At 42.2% G+C, this 26340-nt stretch overlaps 1 protein-coding gene across 1 annotated transcript in view; it reads left to right on the top strand.

Moving 5' to 3' along the window:
* Positions 1–26340, top strand: part of SPON1 (spondin 1) — a 274194-nt gene that overhangs the window by 146180 nt on the left and 101674 nt on the right. The window contains exon 6 of the mRNA XM_067749816.1: positions 16280–16428. Coding sequence (XP_067605917.1) covers positions 16280–16428 — 149 coding nt within the window. The remainder of the gene's footprint in view (positions 1–16279; positions 16429–26340) is intronic.

The raw sequence follows: 26340 nt of genomic DNA, 5'->3' as shown, positions 1-26340 counted from the left end.
CTGTGTTCTCTTCTAAAAGCTTTATGGTTTTTACCTTTTGTGTCTAGATGTTGAATTGATCTGTAATTGAATTTGTGTATGGTGTGAGGTAGGGGGTCAAGATTCTTTTTTTTTTTTCCCCAGAGTCATTTATTGGAATGCCTATCCTTTTCTTTCTGCATTAGTGTCACCTTTGTCATATATTAAGGGACTGTATATCTGTGGATCTATTTCTGGGCTCTGTTCATTGGTCTGTTTGTCTGTCTTTCATATCTGGAAGTGTTAGTTCTCCAGCTTTGATCTTCTTCAAGTTTATTTTGGCTGCTTTTGGTCCTTTGCATAAATTTTAGTATCATGATCTCAATTTTCATTTTGTAAAAACCTGCTAGTATTTTTATTGAGTTCATATTGAATTTCTGGACAAATTAAGGGAGATATGACAACTTTGCATTATCGACTCTTCTAATCATCAAATATGTTAAATTACTCTATTTAGATTTACTCTAAATTCACTCAGTAATGTTTTATATCTCCCTGTGGAGAAGAGGTCTTGTTCACTTTTCACTATATTTATTTTTAGATATTTTATGATATTGCAAATAATAGATTTAAAATTTTTTTATTTTTTGTTTGTCACTGGTGTATAGAAATTAAATTGATTCTGTGTATTTAACTAATATCCAGAGACCTTGCTAAATGCACTTATTAATTCTATTTGTTTATAGATAGACTATTTTGAAATGTTTACATACACAATTTTATCTTCTACCAACAATTCCTTTCCAATCCTTATGCCTTCTATTTCTTTCTTGCCTTATTGCACTGGCTAGAACTGCCAGTACAATGTTGAATAGAAGTGGTGATAGTGGGCATTCTTGCTTTGTTCCCAATCTAGTGGAGAAAGCTTTACTGTCTCATTATTAAGTATTATTTTTGTCATATCTTTTTTGTTGTTGTTGTTTATTTTTTATCAGGTAAAGGAAGTTCCCTTCTATTCTTAGTTTGCTGAGATTTTTATTTATCATGAATGGCTGTTGAATGTAATTAAATGTTTCTGTATCTATGAAAATATTCGTAAAATTTTTCTTTTTTTTTCTGTTAATGTGATGAATTATATTGAATGTTAAATTACCCTGGTATTCCTGGAATAAACCTTACATGGTTGTGATATGGTATCCTTTTTCTAAATACCTGGAAATAGGATTTGCTAATATTTTGTTTGAGGTATCCGCATCTATGGTCATGAAAGAAACTGGGCTCCTATCTTCACTTTAACCTTCATTTTTGAGGTGGAATTTTTTTTTACCCCATCCAGATTCGTCTTTCATCCTATGTATAAACTTGGTTCAATAGATTTTGCTTCTGTTATTAGCTTAACAAGCTTTCTCCAGAGCCTCCAACCTCCCTCTCTCTGGCAGAAGAAAAAACCCTTCCCAAAGACAAAGCAATCACAGTCCAAATCCTGTTTAACCAGTTACAGGTGATATGTCCATTGGCAAGTTAGAGATCCTCTCTGAGCCTGTTTCCTCATCAATGAAATGGAATTGAAAAGTAAATTAGATGATACATATGAAAGTACCTGGTACAAGTGTATGCTCAGTAATTCCAATTTCTCACTTCCTGTTCTCTCTGCTGCCTAAAAACTTTTCAAACACAGAAGAGCATCAGCTTACTTATTTATAGGGCTTAGCTGACAGTTGAGATTTAAATCTGAAAAATGAACTAATGGGTATGGGAGAACTCCATTTTTTTGTTTACACTCTAAAAAACAAAGCAAAGTTATTTACCGCTCCAGCTAAGTTTTTAAATACAAGTGCCTAAAATTTTAAAATTAGATAAACATGGCTAAAATTTATCATCCAAAGTGCTATAATTCCTTCCCTGGGCTTCAAACTCAGGTGTAAGTGGTGTATTAAACATTTGGAAGTTGTCCAGGAATATAGCCTCTCTCCCATATATGACAATGTTTATGTAGAAAAGACAGCTTGGAAGGACACTTTTAAATAAAGTTCTTCTTTCTAGAAATTTAACCCCACTGCTATTTGTCAATGCACAATAAACCTTTAACCAGCCTCTAGAGTAGCAATGGGGATAGGAGTTTGGGGGTGCCCTGAGATTATTTACCTCTGAGATGAAAATCAGGTGATTGGCTAGGCTTTAGAGATGTCCAAATAAATCAGGAATCAGAAAAATTGGGTTGGGAAGGCTAAAACTTATGAGTTTCAAGAGCCAAGACCCCAGTGTTGTCAGGGGCACTGTCCTATTTGTTCCCCTGGTGGCAGCCATGGGTGACATCAGAATGACCTCCTGAATAACTCTGGACTTGGCTCAGACTGTGGACCCGCAGTGGAGTAGAAAGCGCATGGCCTTGGTAGACCAGGTGATAATCTCAGCTCTGCCACTTACCAGCAGCTCAGTTCCCTCAGTCATAACATGGAGATGGTAATTGACCTACCTAGTATGACCATTGTGAGAACAGAAGGATGTTAGCTAATACCTGTGACGTGCATGATGCAGGGAATGTGCTCAATAAATGGTAGTGGTTTTGATGATAATGATATTGATAATGGTAACAATGGCAACAATGATGATAACATTGACGATGGTTACAACATCTGTAGCTTTAGGTGGGGGGGTGCTGGAGGATCCTCTGTATCTATAAAACTACTCTGCTTACAGAAATAAGAGGAGCAGCCCTAGCTAGCTCTTGTCTCATCTCCAGACTTGTATGGATCTCTGGGCCCAGACACATGATCTTAGTTGAAAGAACCATGGTCTCAACTTCCCCAAAAGCAGAGCCTGAGGCAAGGACTTTGGTGCAGATAGTTTATGTAGAAGGTGATCCAGGAAACAGGAATGAAAGAATTGGGGGAGAATGATAAGGGAGGGGAAGGAATCTACTTAAGAGTGCATTTTGTTGCTGGAGAGGGTGTGGAGAAAGGGGAACCCTCTTGCACTGTTGGTGGGAATGTAAATTGATAACAGCCACTATGGAGAACACTATGGAGGTTCCTTAAAAAACTAAAAATAGAACTACCATATGACCCAGCAATCCCACTACTGGGCATATACCCTGAGAAAACCATAATTCAAAACTAGTCATGTACCACAATGTTCATTGCGGCTCTATTTACAATAGCCAGGACATGGAAGCAACCTAAGTGTCCATCAACAGATGAGTGGATAAAGAAGATGTGGCACATATATACAATGGAATATTACTCAGCCATAAAAAAATGAAATTGAGTTATTTGTAGTGAGGCGGATGGACCTAGATTCTATCATACAGAGTGAAGTAAGTCAGAAAGAGAAAAACAAATACTGTATGCTAACACATATATATGGAATCTAAAAAAAAAATTAGTTCTGAAGAACCTAGGGGGAGGACAGGAATAAAGACACAGACGTAGAGAATGGACTTGAGGACACGGGGAGGGGGAAGGGTAAGCTGGGACGAAGTGAGTGAGTGGCATGGACATATATGCACTACCAAATGTAAAACAGATAGCTAGTGGGAAGCAGCCGCATAGCACAGGGAGATCAGCTCGGTGCTTTGTGGCCACCTAGAGGGGTGAGATAGGGAGGGTGGGAAGGAGACACAAGAGGGAGGAGATATGGGGATATATGTATATGTATAGCTGATTTACTTTGTTATACAGCAGAAACGAACACACCATTGTAAAGCAATTATACTCCAATAAAGATGTTTAAAAAGTGCATTTTGAGGTCATTGGTATCTTTATATATATATGCAAAGCTTTCCTTAACAGTAAAGGGTACATATGCATAGTGGGAGGAGATCAGACCTTTACAGGTGAAGGAAAGCAACTTCAGAAATGAATTATTTTCTTTGCTTTATTATTTTTACCAAGACAGAGAAGTACTGTATTGAGAGATATCTATTTTCATAATCAGTATGTGCCTAAATTATATTTAAATCATTTCACTCTGTACTACATTTTCAATAATTATAGAATGTGTTGTTCATCCACTTAAGGGTACATCTGTAGACATAGCCTAAGACTGCAGAAGAATCTGAAAGATCCAAACACGGTATGCTTAGAAAATGCAGATTTTGGATCTAATGTGTACTGAATTAATAAACAATGTGAAATATTGAAAAGAAAAAAAGAGATACACTTCTCAGTGTACCTCTGAGAAGTGTACAGAATGCCTTCCAGAATTATCCACCTTCCAGAATTGTCCACTAGCACCCATCACTCTGTAGGCTAAGTATTGTCTCCAGGAGCACTAACTTCCCTGAACTCCCAGACACTTGCTTGCTGTCCAGACAGGCACTCAAAAGCGTCAGAGAAGACCATGAGGCAGAAAATGGAAAGAAACACAGTATACTTAAAGTAGACACTCACTGACAGCGTGAATGTGTGCTCACATCTGCCTACCATTGTGGCTGAAGTCAGAGGTAGATGGAGGGTGCGTGATACAGAGCATCAAATGCAACTGCCTCAGGCCAAATCTTAGTTCTTCCTGCATGCTGTCTACCCGCCACATGTGATTTACTGCTGTGAGAGACCCCAGTCCCCAGTAAGACCTATCCTCTTCCATCTCCACTTGCCAGAGGGTCTACCTGCGCAGTTGGTTCTTACATTTAGCAGTGCTCAGACCTATCCAAGATTCTCCAGCTGTGCTTCTGATATGATAGCCACTAGACATATGTAGCTATTTAAATTTAAGTGGATTAAAATTTCAAGTGTTCGATCGCCACATATGGCAAGGGGCTACCATATTGGACAGCAAACTATAGAACAACTCCATCTTCACAGAAAAAAATCATTTAGAGCTTCTCTAAAGTGAGCCTGCCTGGGTCCAAATCCTGGTTCTACTACTTACTAGCTGGATAACTCTGAGCAAGTCATTTAATGTTTCTGTGGTTTAACTTCCTAATCTGTAAAACGGGTTTGTCTCAAAGATTAAATAAATAACCATATATAAAGCACATAGTAAAGTCTTACTAGATATTAATGATGATTATTATTTCCCACTTCCTAAGGCAATTCCTATGTGAGGCAGGCAGTTGCTAAAGAGTCTTCTGTCCCAATCCAGGCCCCAGGTCTCTTGGGACTCATCTCTGGGCTCCTAAGTTGTCCCCATACTCAAAATGTCCCTGCCATGTGCCCCCAAGTCTCAGAACAGAGATGCCTTTTCGGTCACTGCTTCCCTCTCAGCCTCTTTTAAGTCTCCCACCCTGACTCTAGAAGATGGAACCTGAACCCTGACTGCAAACTAATGTCAGGGGCTTTACTGCCTGCTTCTGAGAACTTCTGTCTGGATGCCTGACTCATTCTGCTGCCATTTTCTCACCGCTTGCTCCACCCACCTGTTGAGAATCTATACACTCCCAGTGTTGACTGCCACTTGAACCACAACTAAGCTGCCCACACCACTTGGAAAATCCAGCTGTCCTCCAGGACCTTGCCTTACCCTAATGGACAGGTCCTGTGCATGTTCTAGTTTGCTTCCAACCCCCACCTTCCCTGGAGAAAATATGAAAAGTAATATTTATTGAGTGTTTATTATATAACAGGAACTAGTCTGTCTCTATGTAGATTCCCTTCTATAATACCCATAAGATTTCCTTCTATATTATCATAGTAATACCTAGAAGGTAGTACCATTGTTATTGCCATTTCACAGATAAGAACACTGAGTCTTGGAAAAGTTAGGTAGTTTCTTCAAAGTCACATAGCTAGTAAATGGTGGAAACACGAATGTGGTGATGACCTCAAGCCAGTAGGAGGTCTCCTTTTTCTTTCAAGACATTTGAAAGAAGGATGAGCTGATACATACAACAACATGAATGAATTTCAAATGTATTATGCTAAGTTAAAGAAGTCAGACCCAAAAGGCTGCATATTATATGACTTCATTTATACTATATTCCAGAAAACGAAAAACTGTAGGGATCAGAGGTTGCCAAGGGCTGGGGGTGGAGGAATGGGGTTGACTACAAAGGGGCATGTAGTAATTTTTTTAGGTAATGGAACTATCTATATTTTCACTATGGTAGTGGTTACATGATTGCATGCATTTGTCAAAACTTGCTAAGCTATACATTAAAAAGGATGAAATTTGTTGAATATAAAGTGTAGTTTTATTTTTAAGTGGAAAATAAAGCAGACAGTAATTTTTCTCTGATTGCCTCTAGTAGTTGTCCAGCTGTGGGAATAGAGGGGAGCAAAAATCAAAGTTTCAAAGACTTGGTGGAGTAATGAGCTCAGGTGGGAGCTCAGGATCAGATTTCAAGGATTTGAGAAAAAATTCAAGGAGAGGAAGTGAAACAGTAAGCTTAACTTTCCCAAAAAGCCTGGAGGTGTAGGAAAGACAACAGGTAGGCTTTGTGGGAAGAGAGCATTGATGGAAGAATTTTTTCACCCAGAATGAGAAAACTTGAACCTCTTTACTTCAAGGGAGAAGCTCTTCAGTGAAAAAGAGATAAAATGTTGACCTTATCTGCATATTTAGTTTCTCTGGTACATCCTTTCATGTAGTTCTGAGTTACCATCTGTTTTCATTTCCCTTCAGCCTGAAGAACTTTTTTTAATATTTCATATACTGCAGATATTCTAGTGATAAGTTCACTCAGCTCTTATTTATCAAAAGAGTGTTTTATTTCACCTGCATTTTTAAAGGATATTTTTGCAGGATATAGAATTCTAGGTTGACAGTTTTTTATTTCTTTTAGAACTTTAGAGGTATTATTTTCTTATCTTGTGGTTTGTCTTGTTTTTTAAAGCAAGCAGTCATTCTTACCTTTGTTTTCCTGATTGTAGTCCATCTTTTATTGCCTCTGACTCTTTTAAGATTTTCTGTTTATCTCTAGGTATCATCAGTTGATTGTGATGTACCTAGGTGTAATTTTCTTTGTTTTAATTGTGTTTGGAGTTTATTGAGCTTCTTGGATCTGTAGGTTGATATTTTTCATCAAATTTGTGAAATTTTCAGGCATTTTTTTTATGGTTGTTATTTTTATTTTATTTATTTTCTTTAAAAAATTTTTTTGGCTGCGTTACATCTTCGTTGCAGTGCACAGGCTTCTCTCTAGTTGTTGTGTGCGGGTTTTCTCTCTCTATTCGTGCCGCACAGGCTCCAGAGCACGTGGGCTCTGTAGTTTGCAGCATGTGGGCTCTCTCGTTGAGGCGTGTGAGCTCAGTAGTTGTGGTGTGCGGGCTTAGTTGCCCCACCGCATGTGGGATCTTAGTTCCCCGACCAGGGATTGAACCTGTGTCCCCTGCATTGGAAGGTGGATTCTTTATCACTGGACCACCAGGAAGTCCTTCAGGCATTATTTTTTAAAATACTTTTTAAAGTATTTTAAAATACTCTATCATCCAATTTCTCTATCATCTCCTTCTGAGACTCCAAATGCCTCTGTGTTAAACAACTTGTTATTGTTCTAAAGGTCACTGAGACTCCAGCTTATTGTTTTTCAAACTTCTTTTCTCTGTGCTTCATTTTGAATATTTCCTGTTATCCTATCTTTTAGTTTACAGACCTTTTTCTTTGCCATGTCCTAATACAGAAGTATTCTTCAATTCTAGAATTTCCATTGGGTTTTTAAAAACAGTTTCTGTTTCTCTGCTGAGCATCCCCATCTGTTTACTCATTAAGTCTATCTTTTCCTTTAAATTCTTGGACATGTTGATAATAGGTGTTTTAAAGTCCTCATATGATAATCCCAATGTATCCATCATCTCAGGAACTTTCTCTGTTGACTTTTTTTTTTCATGGTTATAGATCATATTTTCCTGCTTCTGAACAATTTTTGATTGTATGACAGACATCATAGATGCTACATTGTTGAGTGTCTGGATTTGTTGTCTTCCTTTAAAGATATGGAGTTTTGATCTGGCAGATTTAGTGGTAGATTTGCTTGATTCACTTTCAGGGCTTGTTTTCTAAGTTTTGTTAGGGTGAGTCTAGAGTATCCCTTGCTCTGGGGCTAATGTCATTTTACTCCTAATATGTGGCTTTTCTAGGGTCTCAGTCGAACTCCAGAATGGTCAGCAAAGTCTCTTTAATATGGATGGTTGGAAGTCCTACATCTCTAGCATTGTGGGATCTCTGGAATTTCCATTCAGCTCTTAGCTCTCCAGTAACTATTCTCTCCTAGGCCTGTGGAGTCCCACCCTGCACATATGCAGCTTAGTGTTTGGTCACAGATTTAAGGGGAGTTTTATGCATATTTCTGAACTTCTCTGGGCAGCTCTCTCCTCTCTGGCATTTTTACTAGTAAATCCTATCTATCTCAGCAGCCTCAAATTCCTATCTCTACATCATCAGTTTCGCCAGATTGCCATTCTGCGTTGTGCTCCACTTTCCTGCACCACAAACCAGAAAATGTCCAGGACAAACCTGGGGCTCGTCTCTTGTGTTTCCCTTCTCTCAGGGATCATCGTCCTTTGCCGTCTGTTTTCCAGCTTCTGAAAACTGGTACTTCATGTATTTTGCCCAGTTTTATAGTTACTTATGTTCAGAGGGCTAGTCCAGTGCCATTTACTACATCAGAGTCAGAAGCAGAAGTTGCATGAGCATATATAGATATGGGAGTTGTCTGTAGACAGGAATATCTTATTCTCTTCTTCACATTGCCTTCAAGATAAAATAAAAACTTACTGTGAAGACATTCATATCTCTCCATGGTCTGCCTCGCTGACTGGCTTCATTACCAATAATCCCTTTCTTACAAACACACACACACACACACACACACACACACACACACACGCACTCCTTCACCTACTTGTGGTTTTCCATGTACCTCTGGCTTTTCTTATGCTCTGCTTTTGCACATACAGATCCCTCTGCAAAACATACCCTTCCTAATTGCCTAAATACCCCCAATTGCCTTTCTAATTCCTAGTTATCCTTCAGAATGCAGCTCAACTGCCTTCTCCTCCAGGAAGCCTTCTCTGGTATAGTCTGGGTTAAATGTCCCCTTATTTATGCTTTTTTATCACTCTGGTGGTTTTGCCTTTATCAAAGCTGTATTGGTCACATTTTATTGTAATTGCCTGTTATGACCTATCCTTCACGCCCTCCACCCTACCCTCCACACTGAACATTTCAAGGACAGGGACAAAATCTGATTCTTTTCAGAGTCACACATTTTAAGAAACTTTTTTTTATAAAGGGCCAGATAATAACTGTTTTAGGGTTTGCAGGCCAAACGGTCTCCGCTGTAACTACTTGACTCTACCGCTGTAGCATGAAAGCAGCCATAAACAATACATAAATAATATGTAAACTATAAAACTTTATTGGAACACAAACAGGGAGTGGGCATACCTTACTGATCCCTGGCTTAGTACATAGTAGTTGCCTAGTAAATGTTCATTTGATTAATTAGTTAATAGAATAGAATATTATTATGGGAGGCCTCAGGGAGATGCAAAAGACTGTGATCAATTGCCTGAGTGTTTTCCTGGAATGGAAAAGTGACACTTATCTTGAGACCTTAAGGAAGGAAAAAAAAGCTAGCTGAGTAAAGAAGGCAGAATGATAGAAAGTTGAGGAATTTCTGGCCTAAATGACAGATCTCCCCATGCAAGGCTTTTTCCAGTAGACTCTACTGGGACGGGATCCTAAAAACCAGAAGAGCTCGGTCAGAGTGAGTTCCTGAAGCAGCCAGGAGCAGGAAAAGCCAGAGGGCGAGTACAAGCTGTGTCCTGGGCAGCACCCAGGGGCAAACCCAGAGGAGCCAAGTTCTGTGCCCAAATCCGAAGAGTCCGAAATCAGGCAGATTCTGGAATTGAGCTTAGGGTAAGAATAACCAGGGCAAGAAGGAAAAGTGAGAGCCAAGACAGGGCTGGCAGGTCCACAGCGTTTTTCTGTTGATCACTGGCCACGTGGTGCCCAGGTACGTCTGTGGGTGTGTTGACCTTTGTTTTCTTAGAAAAGTTAAGTAACAGAGTCATCTACTAAGAGAGAAGGGGAGAGGAGGCTAGGACTTAGAGACTGGAGGAGCTCTGGTGTAGCTACTATAACCAATTCCATAAGGGCCCAACCACATCCCCAGACAAAGATGTGCTGCGATACGATGGTTGAGGCTAAGGTTGGGTAGCAGGAGGTTGTAGCAAACTAGTCCCCAAGGCTGTAGAATGTTCTCCAGTGAAGCGCTACGCGTGGGTGTCAAGGAAATGAATGGGTGGCTTCTGCAGGATTGGGATGGGCAGGGAAATACAGCCACTGGCAAAGCAGTCCAGGAAATCTGGCTGTTACTGAATACCTGCCATACGCAGAACACCTCAGAGAATCCATCTGCTGTGCACCATGCTTCCTCCTACACCAGACAAAGGCAAGACATGGTTCCTCTTTCATCAGCACTAGCCTTCTAGGCATCATCGTGAACCCCGGTAATTTATCACCAGTGATGACAAAGAAGAGATTTCAAAAATGAGGCGAGTACACATATATTCAGGATGTCCCCCTGGAGTGGCTTTTCAGACGGATGCACACCTGGTTGGCTAGCAGTGTCTCAAAATCACATATCTAATCATTTCTTCCTCCCAGCTTCCCACCTGCCTCATCTCATCCAAGCTACTGGGAGTAACCAACTAGACTCAGCTATGTGTAAGCCACTTAAACACTGCTGGAGTCAGAGAGGCATGCTAACCCAAAGAGCTGTGGCCTTACCTGAGAGCCAGAGAGCTGGCAGTAGTGTTTGTTTCTCTGTCTTTACCCTGAGGCTGAAGACCAAGTGTTTTACCAAGGACCCCGGTGGTAGTCCCAGAGTATTCATTTAAGAAAGTCACGAGCGGGGCTTCCCTGGTGGCGCAGTGGTTGAGAGTCCGCCTGCCAATGCAGGGCACGCGGGTTCGTGCCCCGGTCCGGGAAGATCCCGCGTGCTGCGGAGCGGCTGGGCCCGTGAGCCATGGCCGCTGAGCCTGCGCGTCCGGAGCCTGTGCTCCGCAACGGGAAAGGCCACAGCAGTGAGAGGCCCGCGTACCGCAAAAAAAAAAAAAAAAAAAAAGAAAGAAAGTCACGAGCATTTACTTTGTCCTCTTCTCCCCAGGCCTCCTGTTACCTGGGGCTTCTCTTCCTCTCATCCCTTATTGCCTGGAGGATGGTGGGGCCCGGGGCTAAACTCTGTGCCCCAACTAATTGGGATCTGCTTGGCACCTCATTCTGCCAGCTCTAAACCACTGAGTCCTGTTTAGATGACTCCCTACCATTTTCTTCGGACTCAGGTTCTTGCATCTGATGTTCCTGTCATCTCTGCCCCCCAATTCTAAGTCAGACTGCACCCAGTCACCGAATCAGATTCCTTTTGGTCCCGTGCCTTCCAGAAGCTTGTCTGGCTTTGCCCTGCCCCATTCAGATTTAATTTGACTGGCTGGTATTTACTGAGCCCATTTCGTGTGTTAACTAGTCATTACTTCATGGATATCAGCCTCAGAAAAACACCACGAGGCTGGTCATGTCAATATCCCTACTTTACAGATGAGGAAACTGAGTTGAGAGTGACTAACATATTCAATCTAGGAAGTTTCAGATTGGAGACTAGAATACATGTTGGTCTGCTCCAAAACCCCGAGTTTTAACTACTTCACTAAACTGACTCCCACAGACTGTCGGATCCTCCCTGATCTTACTGGCTCATACCTCTGGTTCCATGTTCCCATTTCCTCTCCACTGCCCTAAGTCAGGCTCTACACAACTCATCCAGGGGATGTTGGTGGATCTCCCGTTTGGTCTCCTCACACTTGAGCCCTCTCCCCTCCTACAGCTGGCGTGTCCTGCCAGAGATGTGGTGCAGGGGGGTGGAGGAAAGCTGGGCTGTAACACCAGACAGACCTGACTTTGAATCCCAGCATCTTCAATCATTTGCTTTGGTAATCTCAGGTTAGTTTCCTCATGGGAAAGGTGGAAATTATGATAGCATCTATATCAAAAGAATTTTCTGATTAATTTTAAAGGCATATGCTACATATAAGTATTTCTTAATGTCTGAATATTTCATAAAAGTTCTTTTAAATAAGCATTTGCCATGAAGGGAGTTCTTTGTTAAATTTCTGATCTGGACATTCTTTTATAAGTTAATTGTTTGAGTCTCAGAAGGCATTTTTCCCCATTGATACAGTGTTACAGTAAAACAGAAGATTATAAGGCAAGCTCACATACTAAACAATCGGGTTTGAAAAAAAGGAATTTTCTTTTTTGAGTATTTAATGTAATAATATAGATCAAGTCCTTGACACAGTGCCTGGCACGTAGTAACAACGCCATGCATGTTAACTATTGTCATGTCATTCTTCCCAGAAGGAAACTTCCATCATGTTTCTCTCTCTTCCGATGCCATTTACCACAGTGGACACTCGGAACCCTCTGCAACCTGGCCCTGACTTTCTTTTTCATCTTATCTCTTTGTCTTCTAACTCTCCAGTCCACCAAACGGTCTCCATTTCCTGACCTCTCAGTGGGATGTGGGAAAAGAACGTGTGTTCTGGGGTCAGGCGGATCTGGGTTTGAACCCCAGCTTTGCCCCCTTGCTAGCTCTGTGAGCTTGGGTGTGTTCCTTAACATCTCTGGACCTTGATTTCCTCATCTATAAGATGACAATGAGGTTGTAGTGAGAGTTACACCTAGGAAAGTATTATGCCTAACACCTAATAGGTGTTTAATCCTCTTAGCTATTTTTAACAGAATTCCCACTCCTACTGTCCTGCCAGTTTTCCCATGGGAGTCTCCTTCCCAGGGGAACATGTCCTTCTTCCTCTGCCTTCTTGTGGATTCCCATAGTGCTTTCTGTCTGTAAAACTGCAGAGACTTTCTTTTGCACAGTTCTTTAAAGTTTTTGTAGTTCTCTCCCAAACCAGCCCAATTAATTTGCACAACTCTGGGAGATAGTCCAGACTAGTAATTATTATCTCTATTTTTAAAAGGTGAACTGGGGCTCTCAGAGCTGGAATGACTGATTCATGGTCACGAATGGAGGCCTGGAGCCCAGGTCTTCTGGCTCTCCGTCACCATGCCCCCTCCCCCCATACCATTCTGCGCATGAGTGACTGCCACTCACCTGAATTCATTGTTATTTCTAACATTGCAGACTGTTGTTCCATGAGTGCCTACCTTGTCCCCCAGGGAGGATGTGGTCTGCTCCCACACCTTAGCCTAGTGCCTTGCAGGTATCTGTTATGTGGTTGATGTCATTCAATGTATTGAAGTTTGAATAAATGTGGTATGTTTGAGTCCTTGAATTTGGAATTAGCTGCTCCATCCCCTTTGCTCTGTGTTCTTGTTTCTAGAACTCTGAACATGCTCGATTATAGGTAATCTGCTTATCCATCTGTTTCTCCACCCCCAGACCATGAGTCTCTCCAGGACAAGTACCATATCCAATTCCTGTCGGTGCCCAGGGCCTGCCACTGTGCTTGGCACATAGTAAATGGAAGTTGAATGAATAAACCAGAAGGAACCATCTGGGTCCATCCCCTAATCCCCCTGTGATTGTGCTTGTTCCCGTTCTCTTATCTTAGTTCATATTATGTATCTCTTATCTCCTATATTGAATTAAAGGCAGGTTCATGTTCTACTCATTTTTGTAGCCTCCCAAACAACCGGCAAAGGAGGAAACTATAATTATTGAGGGTCTATTGTGTGTCAGTGATTGCACATATATTATGTCATTATTTTAAAAATTGAATTTAATTCTTATAACAGGTCAATAAGGTAGGCATTATCACCCCTGCATTACAAAAGAGGGAGCTGGGACTCAGGGAAATAAAATAATTGGAATTTGACCACGTTTACACAGCTAGTAAGTGGAAATGCCAGGATTTGAATCCCTGTCTGCTGGCTCTGAGACCCATGCCTTTCCTTTTTGTTGCTGTTTGGTGTTTATTTTTAACAGCATGCAGAATAGCTGAGTGCTTTAGCCCAGTAGGAGTTAGGAACTCTGCTGAACTGAGATTTGAATTTAATCACATTGAATGGAATCTGTGCCAGCCTGTTCCCAAACACTTCGAGCACATATACTGCCACCTTTGCATTTGACTGGATGAATGCTTCAGGAAACATGTACTAAGCATTCACAATGCAGCAAGCTCAGTGCTGGCCCCTGGGGATACAGTCTGAAGACAGGCTTCCTCAGGGAGCTTACAGTCTAGTGGGGAAACAGACGTGCGGCAGGGATCATAAACGTGATCTATGCTGATAGGACAAACTAGTAGTTACCAGTGGGGAAAGGGGGAGGGGAGGGGCAAGCTAGGGGTATGGCATTAAGATATACAGACTACTAAGTATAAAATAGATAAGCAACAAGGATATATTGTACAGCACAGAGAAATATAGCCATTATTTTGTAATAACTTTAACTTTATAAAAATATTGAATCACTGTGTTGTATACCTGAAATTAATATAATATTGTAAATCAGCTATACTTCAATTTTTTAAAAAATGTGATCAGAAGACAAGGGCCTAAGTCATTCTGTGGTGGTCTTGGGAGGCTTCTGGGTAGATTATAAAGGAGGAGTGAGTCAGCCATGACAAGAGGAGGAAAGCACAGAGGGAGCACCATGTGCTGAGCCACTGAAGTATGAAATTGCAGGTAGGTTGGGTCTGGAACGAGGGGACATTTTGGTGGGACAGAGCCGGAGGAATAAGAGATGCTGAAACTGGTCTCCCTGTGTTCACATCATGAACCAAAGGTCATGACTGGTTCTTACCCTTGCCCCTACCAAGCAGTGCTCTTGGCCTAGATGATAGCCAGGACATTCTCCCTACTCAGGAAGTGAGTTAGAGAAATAGCTGGCAACATCTCCATCTGTCTTCTCTAGGGACGTGACATGGGGCTTGCATTTCCCTGATACGTGGGAAATAATGATCCAGCAGTTGGGCGGACCCACATGGTGATGTCATCTGCCTGGATCATGTCATCCCTCAGCAGGTTGGGCAGGTGGCTTTGTGCCCATGTTCTTGATGTGCCTCTGGGTCAGAGCACCCTGGGTAGCAGGTGGCAGATGTAAACAAGATCAGGGCCTGTTCAGAATCACTTTCTTAAGTGTTGGGGTAGCGTGGAGAGTTCTGCCCACTCTGGGCCACAGGGTGATAAACTGCAAATGTCAGCTGGGTCCACCCAGTTCAAGTTTTCCTCTTCGCTATGCCTGAAAATGTTCCTTAACTTAAGATTTTATAAAACCAACCATAGGATTGCGGACAACTGAGCCAACACTATGATGGATTGTATGAACTTAGTAATCAGTATATATGCATCTATATTCATCACGTGCAAAAACAAATCCAGGGAGGTGCTGGGGTTGACTCTCTCCTCTCCTTCCTCCCTCTTGAGATGGAAAAATCTTCAGGCTAAGTTCTGTCTTGGTCCTGTCCAGATCTTATTCTGTTCTCCCTTTGTGTCATCCATTAATTCCCTGCTACATCCCCCTGCAGTCATCATCCCGCATGATCCTCGCCAAACCGCAGTAGACTGGTCATGACCTTGTATCCAAACCACCTTTCCCATGCTTTCACATGGCTAACCTGCCTGCCCCTCACCCTGGAAGGTACGTAAAAGCCAGCTAAAAAGCAATTATACTCCAATAAAGATGTTTTTTTAAAAAAAAAAAAAGCCAGCTAAAACCAGCAGTGCTTTTTCCCAGGAGCTGTCAAGCCTAATTCCCCACTCACTCCCTTTACCTTTTGCTCCATGCTGACCTCCCCAGCTCCACAGTCCCAATTTTGCTCCCTCTAATGCATTCTTCATGCTGCTGCCTGGATGATTTATCTAAAATTCAAATGTGATTGTTTCGTTCCCCTGCCCAAAACCCTTCAGTGGTTTCAGACGCTTTCAAATGACATCCAAACTCATTTGAGCAGGTCCCTTCTACCTCCCTGGCATCATTTCCTGCCTCTCCCGTTGACAGTTTGTGACACAGCAATGCTAAATTACTTATGGCTCCCCAAACACACGATGTTATTTAATGTTTCTGAGTCTGCCAGAAATAGCCTTTCCTCTCTGTTCTGTCTTACAAATCTGCTCAGCATTTAAAAATTCTCTCAACTTTCTTCTTCTCTAAGATCCTTCCAGACAGGAGTCATTATTCTGGGCCACCTCTGTGTCTTGTTTAGACATCTACCCATTGCCCTATCATATATCCCCAAGACATACTTGCTTACAGGGACTGTCTTATTCATCCCAGAACAGCGCAGGACCTAACACAGGGCAGGTGCTTAGCCAACGCTGCTTGAATCATTGTTCAATTACACCTCCTCCCCATCCTTTAAAGGACTTGTGTTCTAGCCACATACACACTGACCTGTATCCTGATTGGCTTTCCCAGGTCGGGCAAATCACTGGTCTGCAATCATCGGCGGATCCCACTCCAAGAATTACGTGCTATGGGAGTATGGAGGATATGCGAGCGAAGGCGTCAAACAAGTTGCAGAATTGGGCTCACCAGTGAAAATGGAGGAGGAAATTCGACAACAGGTAAGAAAAACAATCACAGAAGGACCAAAACCCAGAAATGCAGTCAAGCATCCTTTAGCTTTCTTTCCCAGGGACTCGAAATTTACAGTACAATGTGCTGGAAAATTGGTACCATAGGAAGTGAAATCTATTTGCTGAGTTTGAGGGTGTTTATGTTCAGTAGAGGACAGAGGCGCAAATGTCCATCTTGTTGTCTCAGATTTTCCCTAACTGCATTTGTGTTTTCTTCAGCTTGTGCTAAAAGCTGCTACTGTGGCTGCATTGTTGGGGTACCATGTCTCTGTTCTCCCAAGGGTCCGTGCGGTGGATTACGGTTTTCTTACTCTGATCCATGAGAGGGCTGGGGGGAGTGACATTCACTCTAAGCTAAAATCACCATTTCCAAAGAGAAACACTTATTTATCGACACATGCTTTTTGCATCTATGTCTTGAGGTGTTTGATAAATTAGTCAGTGATTAATCATAATCATTATAGACTGAAGCATCTTTTATGTACCATGTACTGTGTCATGTGGGCCCAGGAGCCGGACTGTTATCTAGGACCCCATTCATACCAATGAGAAATAAGGGAGCAATCGTCCGTCATTCTTTTCTGTCTGTTGGGAAGTACCATCATCCCTCATCAAAAGCACTAGAAGGAGGCTGATGAGGGATCTTGAAAGAAGAGCTATGGTTTTTCGAAGGTCATTCACAGGCTGCACTGTGGGGAGGAGGTGGCCCAGCTTTGGCCATCACTACCCACAAAAGCCCTTTGGGCCTGAGAGAGCTGGGTAGGCACCCACATCTCACTCCTCACAAGTGTGCAGGAGGAAGTAAGGAAAGAGCAAACTGTGCTTGGAGTGTGGTCATTTCCAGCACAGGTCACTGAGGGGCTGCTGCCTGCTCAGGCTCCTGGCCCACATCTCCTGAGACAGTGCAGGGCCCCTGAAGACACTGGGCCCGGTGTCTCACGATGTGTATTGCAGCAGGGCGAGCAGAGCTGAGGCCCCTAGCCCTTCCTCCTGACGTCTACCATCTGGACTCCAAGCTCCCACAAACCCTAAAGTGAATGCAGCAAAGGTCACCTGATTCCTACTATAATCCCCTGAGGAATTCTTTTGGACCAGAGTCCAAAAACGCCCAGGAATTAGCTTATGTTTCTCATTAGTTTGATTTAAAACCTTTCTCCATTCTCAGAAAAAATGTTTAACCCAGTGTTTTGAGACAGCATGTCACTCATCACAAGTTTATTTTACCAACAACTTCGTGTTTCTCTAACTCTGGCTGCCATGCCTCGTAACTGGCATCACTCATTCGGGCTACAGCACAACCATGTTCATCTGCAAAGTCATGAAGGGCTTCATATTGGTCCTGGTCTCTCCAGCCTGTCATGGAGGCAGTATCCCTTGTTTGGGTTCCTGGTTCTCAAACATGGAATTGTGATACACTGGCTGTATCTGTTCTGTTGTGTCGTATGTTGAAAACCATCTATTACAAATAATAGTTGAAATACTAAAGTTTGCAAATTAATTAGATCAAGGTCAAGGGCGTCTTCATAATAATGCCTGTGTCACTCATTGGCTATCTTGAGAGGTTTCTGGTGAGAAGGGAAGCATGTATGAATTGTGAGAAACTGAGACCACATTGTACCGGCAAGCATTATCTGTCGTGTGTCATAGCAATAAAAAGGCTGAAAACTGATGGGTGGAACCCCCCCACCTTATGCCCCCCTTAGGAAAATGTTCTTTGCTCGGTGTGTTCCTGATCAGCACACCTTGGATTAGCTTCTCTACGCACTGATGGTGTCTGGCTCTCCCAGCTGGCTAGTGTTCTTGACATTAAGTCATAACAATGTTTAATTACGGGTTTTGCGCATGGGAGTTAAAAATCCCACTGAGGGCTTCCCCGGTGGCGCAGTGGTTGAGAGTCCGCCTGCCGATGCAGGGGACACGGGTTCGTGCCCCGGTCCGGGAGGATCCCACATGCCGCGGAGCAGCTGGGCCCGTGAGCCATGGCCACTGGGCCTGTGCGTCTGGAGCCTGTGCTCCGCAACGGGAGAGGCCACAACAGTGAGAGGCCCGCGTACCGCAAAAAAAAAATCCCACTGAGCATGTCCTAGGGTTTGTCACCACCTGTCAGGCCCTCTAGATGCTGAACATGTACTTTTAGCTCTCACCTCTACTTGGAGAAGACAATATTAAATTTCCCGTTTTTCCTGATAAGGAAACTGAGGCACAGTCAATAGCTAGAGAATTCCAGAACTTGAACCCAAGCCTGTCTGACTCCAAAACCTGTATGTAGTACCAGATACATAATTTGCAGAGCCTGGTGAAAATGTGGGGTCCCTTGTTCAAAACTTAAGAATTTCAAGATGGTGACACTGAATTTCACAGCACGGGGCCCTGAGAGTCTGAACAGGTCACACACTTGTGAGGCCGGTCCTGCTTATCCTCCTTCCCTGCCCCACAGAGAAACTCCCCTCTCCAGCCTCTGAAATAAGCCTGTTTCCAGAGCTCTGCTAAGCCACGCATCCAGCTCCCCAGGTCCTCAGAAAGTCAGGAGGATAGAGTGATTTCAGGGTCCCTTCTCTTCCAAATAATTCATGGTTCTAAATATTGTTCCCTGCAAACACACAATTCATTATATTTTTCTGGAAGTCAGGTAAGAAGCAGCATAAACAAGGAACAAGAATGTGAATCCTCCTAGAATATAAAAGTGTCCTCTGAATAACCAGGGACCTGCTTGAACACATCTACAATCTAACACGGTGTTCTCAGCCTTTAATACATTACATCCTACCAGCTGCTCTATCAAAGAACCCGAGTCCAACCAGGATGAAAATAAAAGCCCTATTTTCCCAAGAAAGACATTTATATGCTTCCCAGCCTTCTGTTATTATAGACTTATCGCTTGCTGCAAGTTTCAAGGGCATTAAAAATCACAGCAGATATTGTTGGAGGTAAATCTTATGCTAATGGCTTTTAAACACAAATGAACAAAAATAATAATCGCATCAGTGGTGGAAAACTGTAATAATATTATTGAGTATAAATTTTAATATTACTATAACTTCAAAACACCAAGAAAATTAATGAAAAATTACAGCAGCATTATTGGCAATAATGACACTGGTGGCCAGAGAGGGTAGGGGAAGGGCACAAGGCACACTTCTTAGCAGGGGACAGAGGCAAATGGGTCCTGGTGGGGACTGTGGATTAGAAATACTGAACTAAGGCTGGCCTGGCAGGTCACAAATGAGTAACCCAAGGCAGGTAGACACAGTAGGGAATGACAAATCCTACGTAGACCCAGGACCCGAAAGTGAGCTGGTGTATGCTCATCTCATGAAAATGTTTCACTAAGACCATTTCTACTTTGTTAAGTAGACATCTATGGCATGTATACTAGGTGTCTGGTTCTCTGCTGAATGTGGCCCAAAGATGGTGCCCCCTTCACCATGTTATTCATGCTAGAAAGCTGGGCATCATCCTTGATTGTGCCTCCTGTCCCATCTTCTGCCTTCTCTTCTAAATTCCTCCAGGTCACTTCCTCATTACCGCACCTCTATTTAAACCATCCTCATCGCTTGCCTAAATTATTGCACTAGCCATCTGACCTCCCTGCCTCCAGTCCTCTTCCTGTTTTCCACACTGCCCCACGGCCATTTTATAAAAGACCAATAGGATTATGCCACTCTCCCAATGAATGGCTCCCGACTGACAGCAAGATAAAAGTCCAAACTCCTTATCCTAGCTTGAAAACCCTCTATGATCTGGCCTTGTTTACCTCCCCCATCTTATTTCTTGCTGCAGCTCTAAGCTATACCCATGCAGAACCTCTTTCAAACTCTCCAGAGCCATGTCCCTCTTGCATCTGGGCCTTCTGTCAGCCTGGAACATCTTCCAGCACCCCATCAACTGGTGAACTGGTGAACTCCATCTATCCTTCAGGACTCAGCTTAGATGTTGCTTCTTCCTGGAAGCCTTCCTGAATTCTGTACAAAATCCATGCCCTTGCCATGTGCTCCCACAACACCCTGTACCTCCCCCATCATTACCATCATCACGTAATGATGCAAGTCCTTGTTTGATGTCTCTCCCTCACCAAACTGCAAAGTTCAAATCCATGTTTTCCATCTCTGTATCCTCTTAGCTGGGTATAGTTTTAATTGCTTCATAATTGTTACTTGCATGAGTAATTTACTTGATAACTTACTAAACATCTACTAAATAAATGCCAGGCGTTAGAGATCCAACAGTGAACAGATCATTCCCTGCCTTCATGGAGTCTGCATTCTAATGGGGGAGACAAGAAGAAAAAAGGGTTAAATAATTATAAATTATGGTAAGAGAAAGAAACTAACAAGAGGTGGCTAGAAAACAGCAGTAGGGTGGGACCTTGTTAGTAAGGTAGTCAGGGAAGGTCTTGATGAGACCATTAAGCTGAGACCCAAAAGAAAAGCACAAGGAAAAGATCATTCTAGATGGTGACAACAGCGTGTGCAGAGACCCAGAAGTAGAAAAGAGCTTATCATGCTTGAAGAACTGACAGAAGACTGGTGTGGCAAGAGGGGAATCAGTGAGGGGGAGTGTGGCTCTGTGTGAATGAAGGACACACTGTCTCCGCGCTGGAGGAATTCACAGATTGGGCTGGAGAGGTGGATACATAAATAACTATTTCCGTATAATGTACTTAGTTTCTTTAAGGGAATCTCTGCAGCAGCTGAGGAAATGCAAACATTAGACTGTGGCAGCCCTTGAAAGTGCCATTCTCTGGGTCCCCCCAGCCTTTAACATCCCCCCTATTTCCTGAGGACACATGTTAGACACATATTAGTTTCCCTGTCCCTTCCTCTGGGCAGGCTGGGTGTGGTGCCCTTTCCTGGGGTGACCACAGCTCCCTGTGCGGTCCCTCTCCTAGACTGAATGGTCCCTGCTTCCTTCTTTCTTTCTTTCTTTTCTTTCTTTCTTCCTTTTTCTTTTTCTTTTTTTTTTAAATTATTGGAGCATAGTTACTTTACGGTGTTGTGTTAGTTTCTACCGTACAGCAAAGTGAATCAGCTGTATGTATACAGGCATCCCCTCTTTTTTTATTACTTCCCATTTAGGTCACAGCAGAGCAGTGAGTAGAGTTCCCTGTGCTTTACAGTAGATTCTCATTAGTTATCTATTTTATACATAGTATCAATAGTGTATATATGTCAATCCCAATCTCCCGATTCATCCCACCGCTGCCCCTTTTCCCCCTTGGTATCCACACGTTTGTTTTGTTCTCTACGTCTGTGTCTCTATTTCTGCTTTGCAAATAAGATCATCTATACCATTTTTTTTTTAGGTTCCACAAATATGTATTAATATCTGATATTTATTTTTCTCTTTCTGACTTACTTCTCTCTGTATGACAGTCTCTAGGTCCATCCACGTCTCTACAAATGACCCAATTTCGTTCCTTTTATGGCTGAGTAATATTCCATTATATATGTGTACCACATCTTCTTTATCCATTCATCTGTCAATGGACATTTAGGTTGCTTCCGTGTCCTGGCTCTTGTAAATAGTGCTGCAATGAACATTGGGGTGCATGTGTCTTTTTGAATTATGGTTTTCTCTGGGTATGTGCCCAGTAGTAGGATTGCTGGGTCATATGGTAGTTCTATTTTTAGTTTTTTAAGGAACCTCCATACTGTTCTCCATAGTGGTTGTATCAATTTACATTCCCACCAACAGTGCAAGAAGGTTCCCTTTTCTCCACACCCTCTCCAGCATTTATTGTTTGTAGATTTTTTAATGATGGCCATTCTGACTGGTGTGAGGTGATACATCATTGTAGTTTTGATTTGCATTTCTCTAATGATTAGTGATGTTGAGCATCTTTTCATGTGCCTCTTGACCATCTGTATATCTTCTTTGGAGAAATGTCTATTTAGGTCTTCCTCCCATTTTTCGATTCAGTTGTTTGTTTTTTTTGATATTGAGCTGCTTGTAAATTTTGGAGATTAATTCTTTGTCCATTGTTCCATTTGCAAATATTTTCTCCCATTCTGAGGGTTGTCTTTTTGTCTTGTTCATGGTTTCCTTTGCTGTGCAAAAGCTTTTAAGTTTAATTGGGTCCCATTTGTTTATTTTTGTTTTTAGTTTCATTACTCTAGGAGGTAGGTCAAAAAAGATCTTGCTGCATTTCATGTCAAAGAGTGTTCTGCCTATGTTTTCCTCTAAGAGTTTTATAGTGTCTGACCTTACATTTAGGTCTTTAATCCATTTTTAGTTTATTTTTGTATATGGTGTTAGGGAGTGTTCTAATTTCATTCTTTTACATGTAGCTGTCCAGTTTTCCCGGCACCACTTATTGAAGAGGCTGTCTTTTCTCCATTGTATATCCTTGCCTCCTTTGTCATAGATTAGGTGACCATAGGTGTGTGGGTTTATCTCTGGGCTTTCTATCCTGTTCCCATTGATGTATATTTCTGTTTTTGTGCCAGTGCCATATTGTCTTGGTTACTGTAGCTTTGTAGTATAATCTGAAGTCAGAAGCTCCGTTTTTCTTTCTCAAGGTTGCTTTGGCTATTTGCAGTCTTTTGTGTTTCCATACAAATTGTAAAATTTTTTGTTCTAGATCTGTGAAAAATGCCATTGGTGATTTGATAGGGATTGCATTGAATCTGTAGATTGCTTTGGGGTAGTATAGTCATTTTCACAATGTTGATTCTTCCAATCCAAGAACATGGTATATCTCTCCATCTGTTTGTGTCATCTTTGATTTCTTTCATCAGTGTCTTATAGTTTTCTGCATACAGGTCTTTTGCCTCCTTAGGTAGGTTTATTCCTAGGTATTTTATTCTTTTTGTTGCATTATTTGTTGCATTCTGGTTCCATTTGTTGAATGGAATTGTTTCCTTAATTTCTCTTTCTGATCTTTGGTTGTTAGTATATAGGAATACAAGAGATTTCTGTGTGTTAATTTTGTATCCTGTGACTTTACTAAATTCATTGATTAGCTCTAGTAGTTTTCGGTGGCATCTTTAGGATTTTCTATGTATAGTATCATGTCATCTGCAAACAGTGACAGTTTTACTTCTTCTTTTCCAATTTGGATTCCTTTTATTTATTTTTCTTCTCCAACTGCCATGGCTAGGACTACCAAAACTATGTTGAATTATAGTGGCAAGAGTGGGCACCCTTGTCTTGTTCCTGATCTTAGAGGAATTACTTTCAGTTTTTCACCATTGAGAATAATGTTTGCTGTGGGTTTGTCATATATGGCCTTTTTTATGTTGAGGTAGATTCCCTCTATGCCCACTTTCTCCTGCTTCTTTCCTTTTCCATCTCCCAGGCATGTTCTATGTCCCTGGAAGGCGAGCACTTGTTGATTTCCCTCACCGCTCTGTTCTTATTCTATTGCTTCATTATGGTTACTTTTAATGTTTTCAATTTTAAACACATCTACTTGTGTCATTCAGATTATTCTATTATCTCAGGGTCTTAGGGACTAATGTTCATTTGATGAACTTGCCCTCTCTCCCCATCACTAGTTTCCTCATTTGATTTTGGATTGTTTGCTCATCTTCAGTGGGTCTTTTTCTTTGTTCCCTGTGGGAGTCCTCTGTGCCCAAGTTGTGTTGTCCCCTCAGGGGGAGATTGTATTTTTGTCTTTCCACCCAAGTTTTGATGGCATTTCTCAGCTTAGAGTTCCCCACTTCCAGGCCAATGTAAATATGGACTCTGCACTTACACAGGGGAGAGTCTGGGGCTTCTATTTCTTGAAGGTGAATTTTCATTCAAGGGCCTGGACAAAGGACAAGTTTCCTTGCCACCTCCCCAAGTGACTGATGGAGGGTTTTCTTATCCCCATTCAGCCCTTCAAAATGTCCAGCTTGATGCAGGGGTGTCTTCCCACATCTCACCTAACACCAACTTGAGACCTCCCCTTCTCTCCCTGCATGGCTTTAAAACCTCCGTCTCTAGCTCCAGGGGCCATATGCCAGGCCTGGCCCCATGCATCAGCTCCTACTTACAGTTTTGGGTTAGACTTTCCTCCTCCTTTCTGGCATCCAGGGAATTTTTCTAAACTCCCTTAAGCATTTTTGAAACTTTTGTCCTGCTCTCTTTTGTCTAGCATTTCTACATGTTTGTAGCAGGAGGGAGACCCTTTTGCATCAGCTCAGTCTTTCATGTTTCCTGATGTCCACCTAGCATCTCCAGCACTTCATACACTGTCTCACGCACAGTAGCTGCTCAACCAATGTCTGAATTGGTGAATTGACACACAAGCTCTAAATGTCTTGTTGCCAAATTAAGTCGTATGGACCCTGCTTGGGCCCTAGCGTGGCTGAGGCGCTCTGCCTTGGCGGGGAGGGCTCTCTTTCCATTCTGGTTGCTCTGGTTCAGATCAGTGAATAACAAAACCTATGCTGAGTTCGACACAGCACAAGCTTAATTCAGGGGCCAAAGAATAGAGAAGTGGGAACTAAGGTTCACAGATCAACTTCTCGCCCACCTGGCCAGAGGGATTTAATTTTAAAGGGTGAAGACAAAGGGAGGAGGAGTGAGGCTGATGATGGGGAGGTATATGCATTAGTCTGCTGGGGAAGGGGCGAGGCTTTTTCAAGGGAGAGGCGTGCCATCCCCTTTCTATCCTTTTTTGGTCCTTAATGTTCAGTTACAGCCCCTGGTAGGTGTGTTATTTCATATGCCAATATAGTAAAATTAACTTGTAATGAGACTCAGGGTCTGTTGGAGGTCAGATTCATTGCTATCTTGGTCCCGGCTGTTTCCATCTGGGTTGTTTTGTTTGTTTGCAGCTTCCTTTCTTATCTCTGGGCCCTTTAACTTAAAGATTTATGTTCACTCCTGCTAAAGGTGGGGGATTGGCAGGATTTGAGCAAGGACATTCCTGCTAAAGGTGAGGGTTAGAGGGTTGTGAGCAAAGACCTGGAGCAGCTCCGGCAACAGTCTCTTGCATAAATCATGAACTGTGAATGGGTACTCACTTATGAAAAAATGCTAGAAAAAACACTCCAACTTTTATATTTTTAGAAATACAGGGAAAAGAACACTCCAACTTTTATACTTTTCTAGATTCAAGTCTTCCCTGACCATAAGAGGTCAGACAGTGGTGGACCCTAACACAGACATTGATTATTTCACCTTCAGGAGGCCTCACTTTGGCGGATTCCTTAAACCTGCTGCCAGGATTATCGCACCACCTATGGCACAAGAATCAATAAACAAGCAGATGTTCTTTAAAGCTGAAACAGTTTATAAGCCTCTGGAAACTGGTAGAAAGAGTTTGAGAATTTTCTTTTCTCATCTCCGTTAAATCATTAGAGATAACAGATGTCTACTAAACTTTTATTTGTCCTGATTTTTGATTTTCTAAACTTGTGATCCCTTTCCTCTAAATGAAATTAAAATCATTGGCTGATTTCTGATGTTCTCCATGAATCGTGACATGCTGCCTCATCTGATTGAGAAAGTCTCTCTCTCTCTCTCTCTCTCTCTCTCTCTCTCACACACACACACACACACACACAATCAGCTTTTATTCATAATAATAAAGTTCCAATGATCTTCAGTGCTTGTGAGAAGTAGTACCATATAACAGCTAAAAGCATTGGCTCTGAATCAAGACTCCTGGGTGCAAATGCTAGTTCCAACTGTTACTTATTTTGTGACTTTGGACAAATTGCTCATCCCCTCTGTGCCTTGGTTTCCTCTTCTATGAGATGAGGGTGGTAATATGCCAACCTCACAGAGTTACCGTGAGGACTAATGGAGCTGATGCATGAAAGGTGCTTGGAGCAAAGCCTGCCCTGTAGAAAGTGCTCGCTAATTGTTACCTATCATTACCATGTTTTCATTCTTGGTCTCCATTTCCTCATCAGTAAAGTGAGGGGTCTGTCCTAAGACCGAAGAGCCCCTGAAGGAGCTAGAAAA

Source organism: Pseudorca crassidens, chromosome 9 (genome assembly GCF_039906515.1).
Source record: "Pseudorca crassidens isolate mPseCra1 chromosome 9, mPseCra1.hap1, whole genome shotgun sequence".
Taxonomy (NCBI): Eukaryota; Metazoa; Chordata; class Mammalia; order Artiodactyla; family Delphinidae; genus Pseudorca; species Pseudorca crassidens.
The sequence above is the reverse complement of the archived record's forward strand: the minus strand, read 5'-3'. Positions and strand labels throughout refer to the sequence as shown.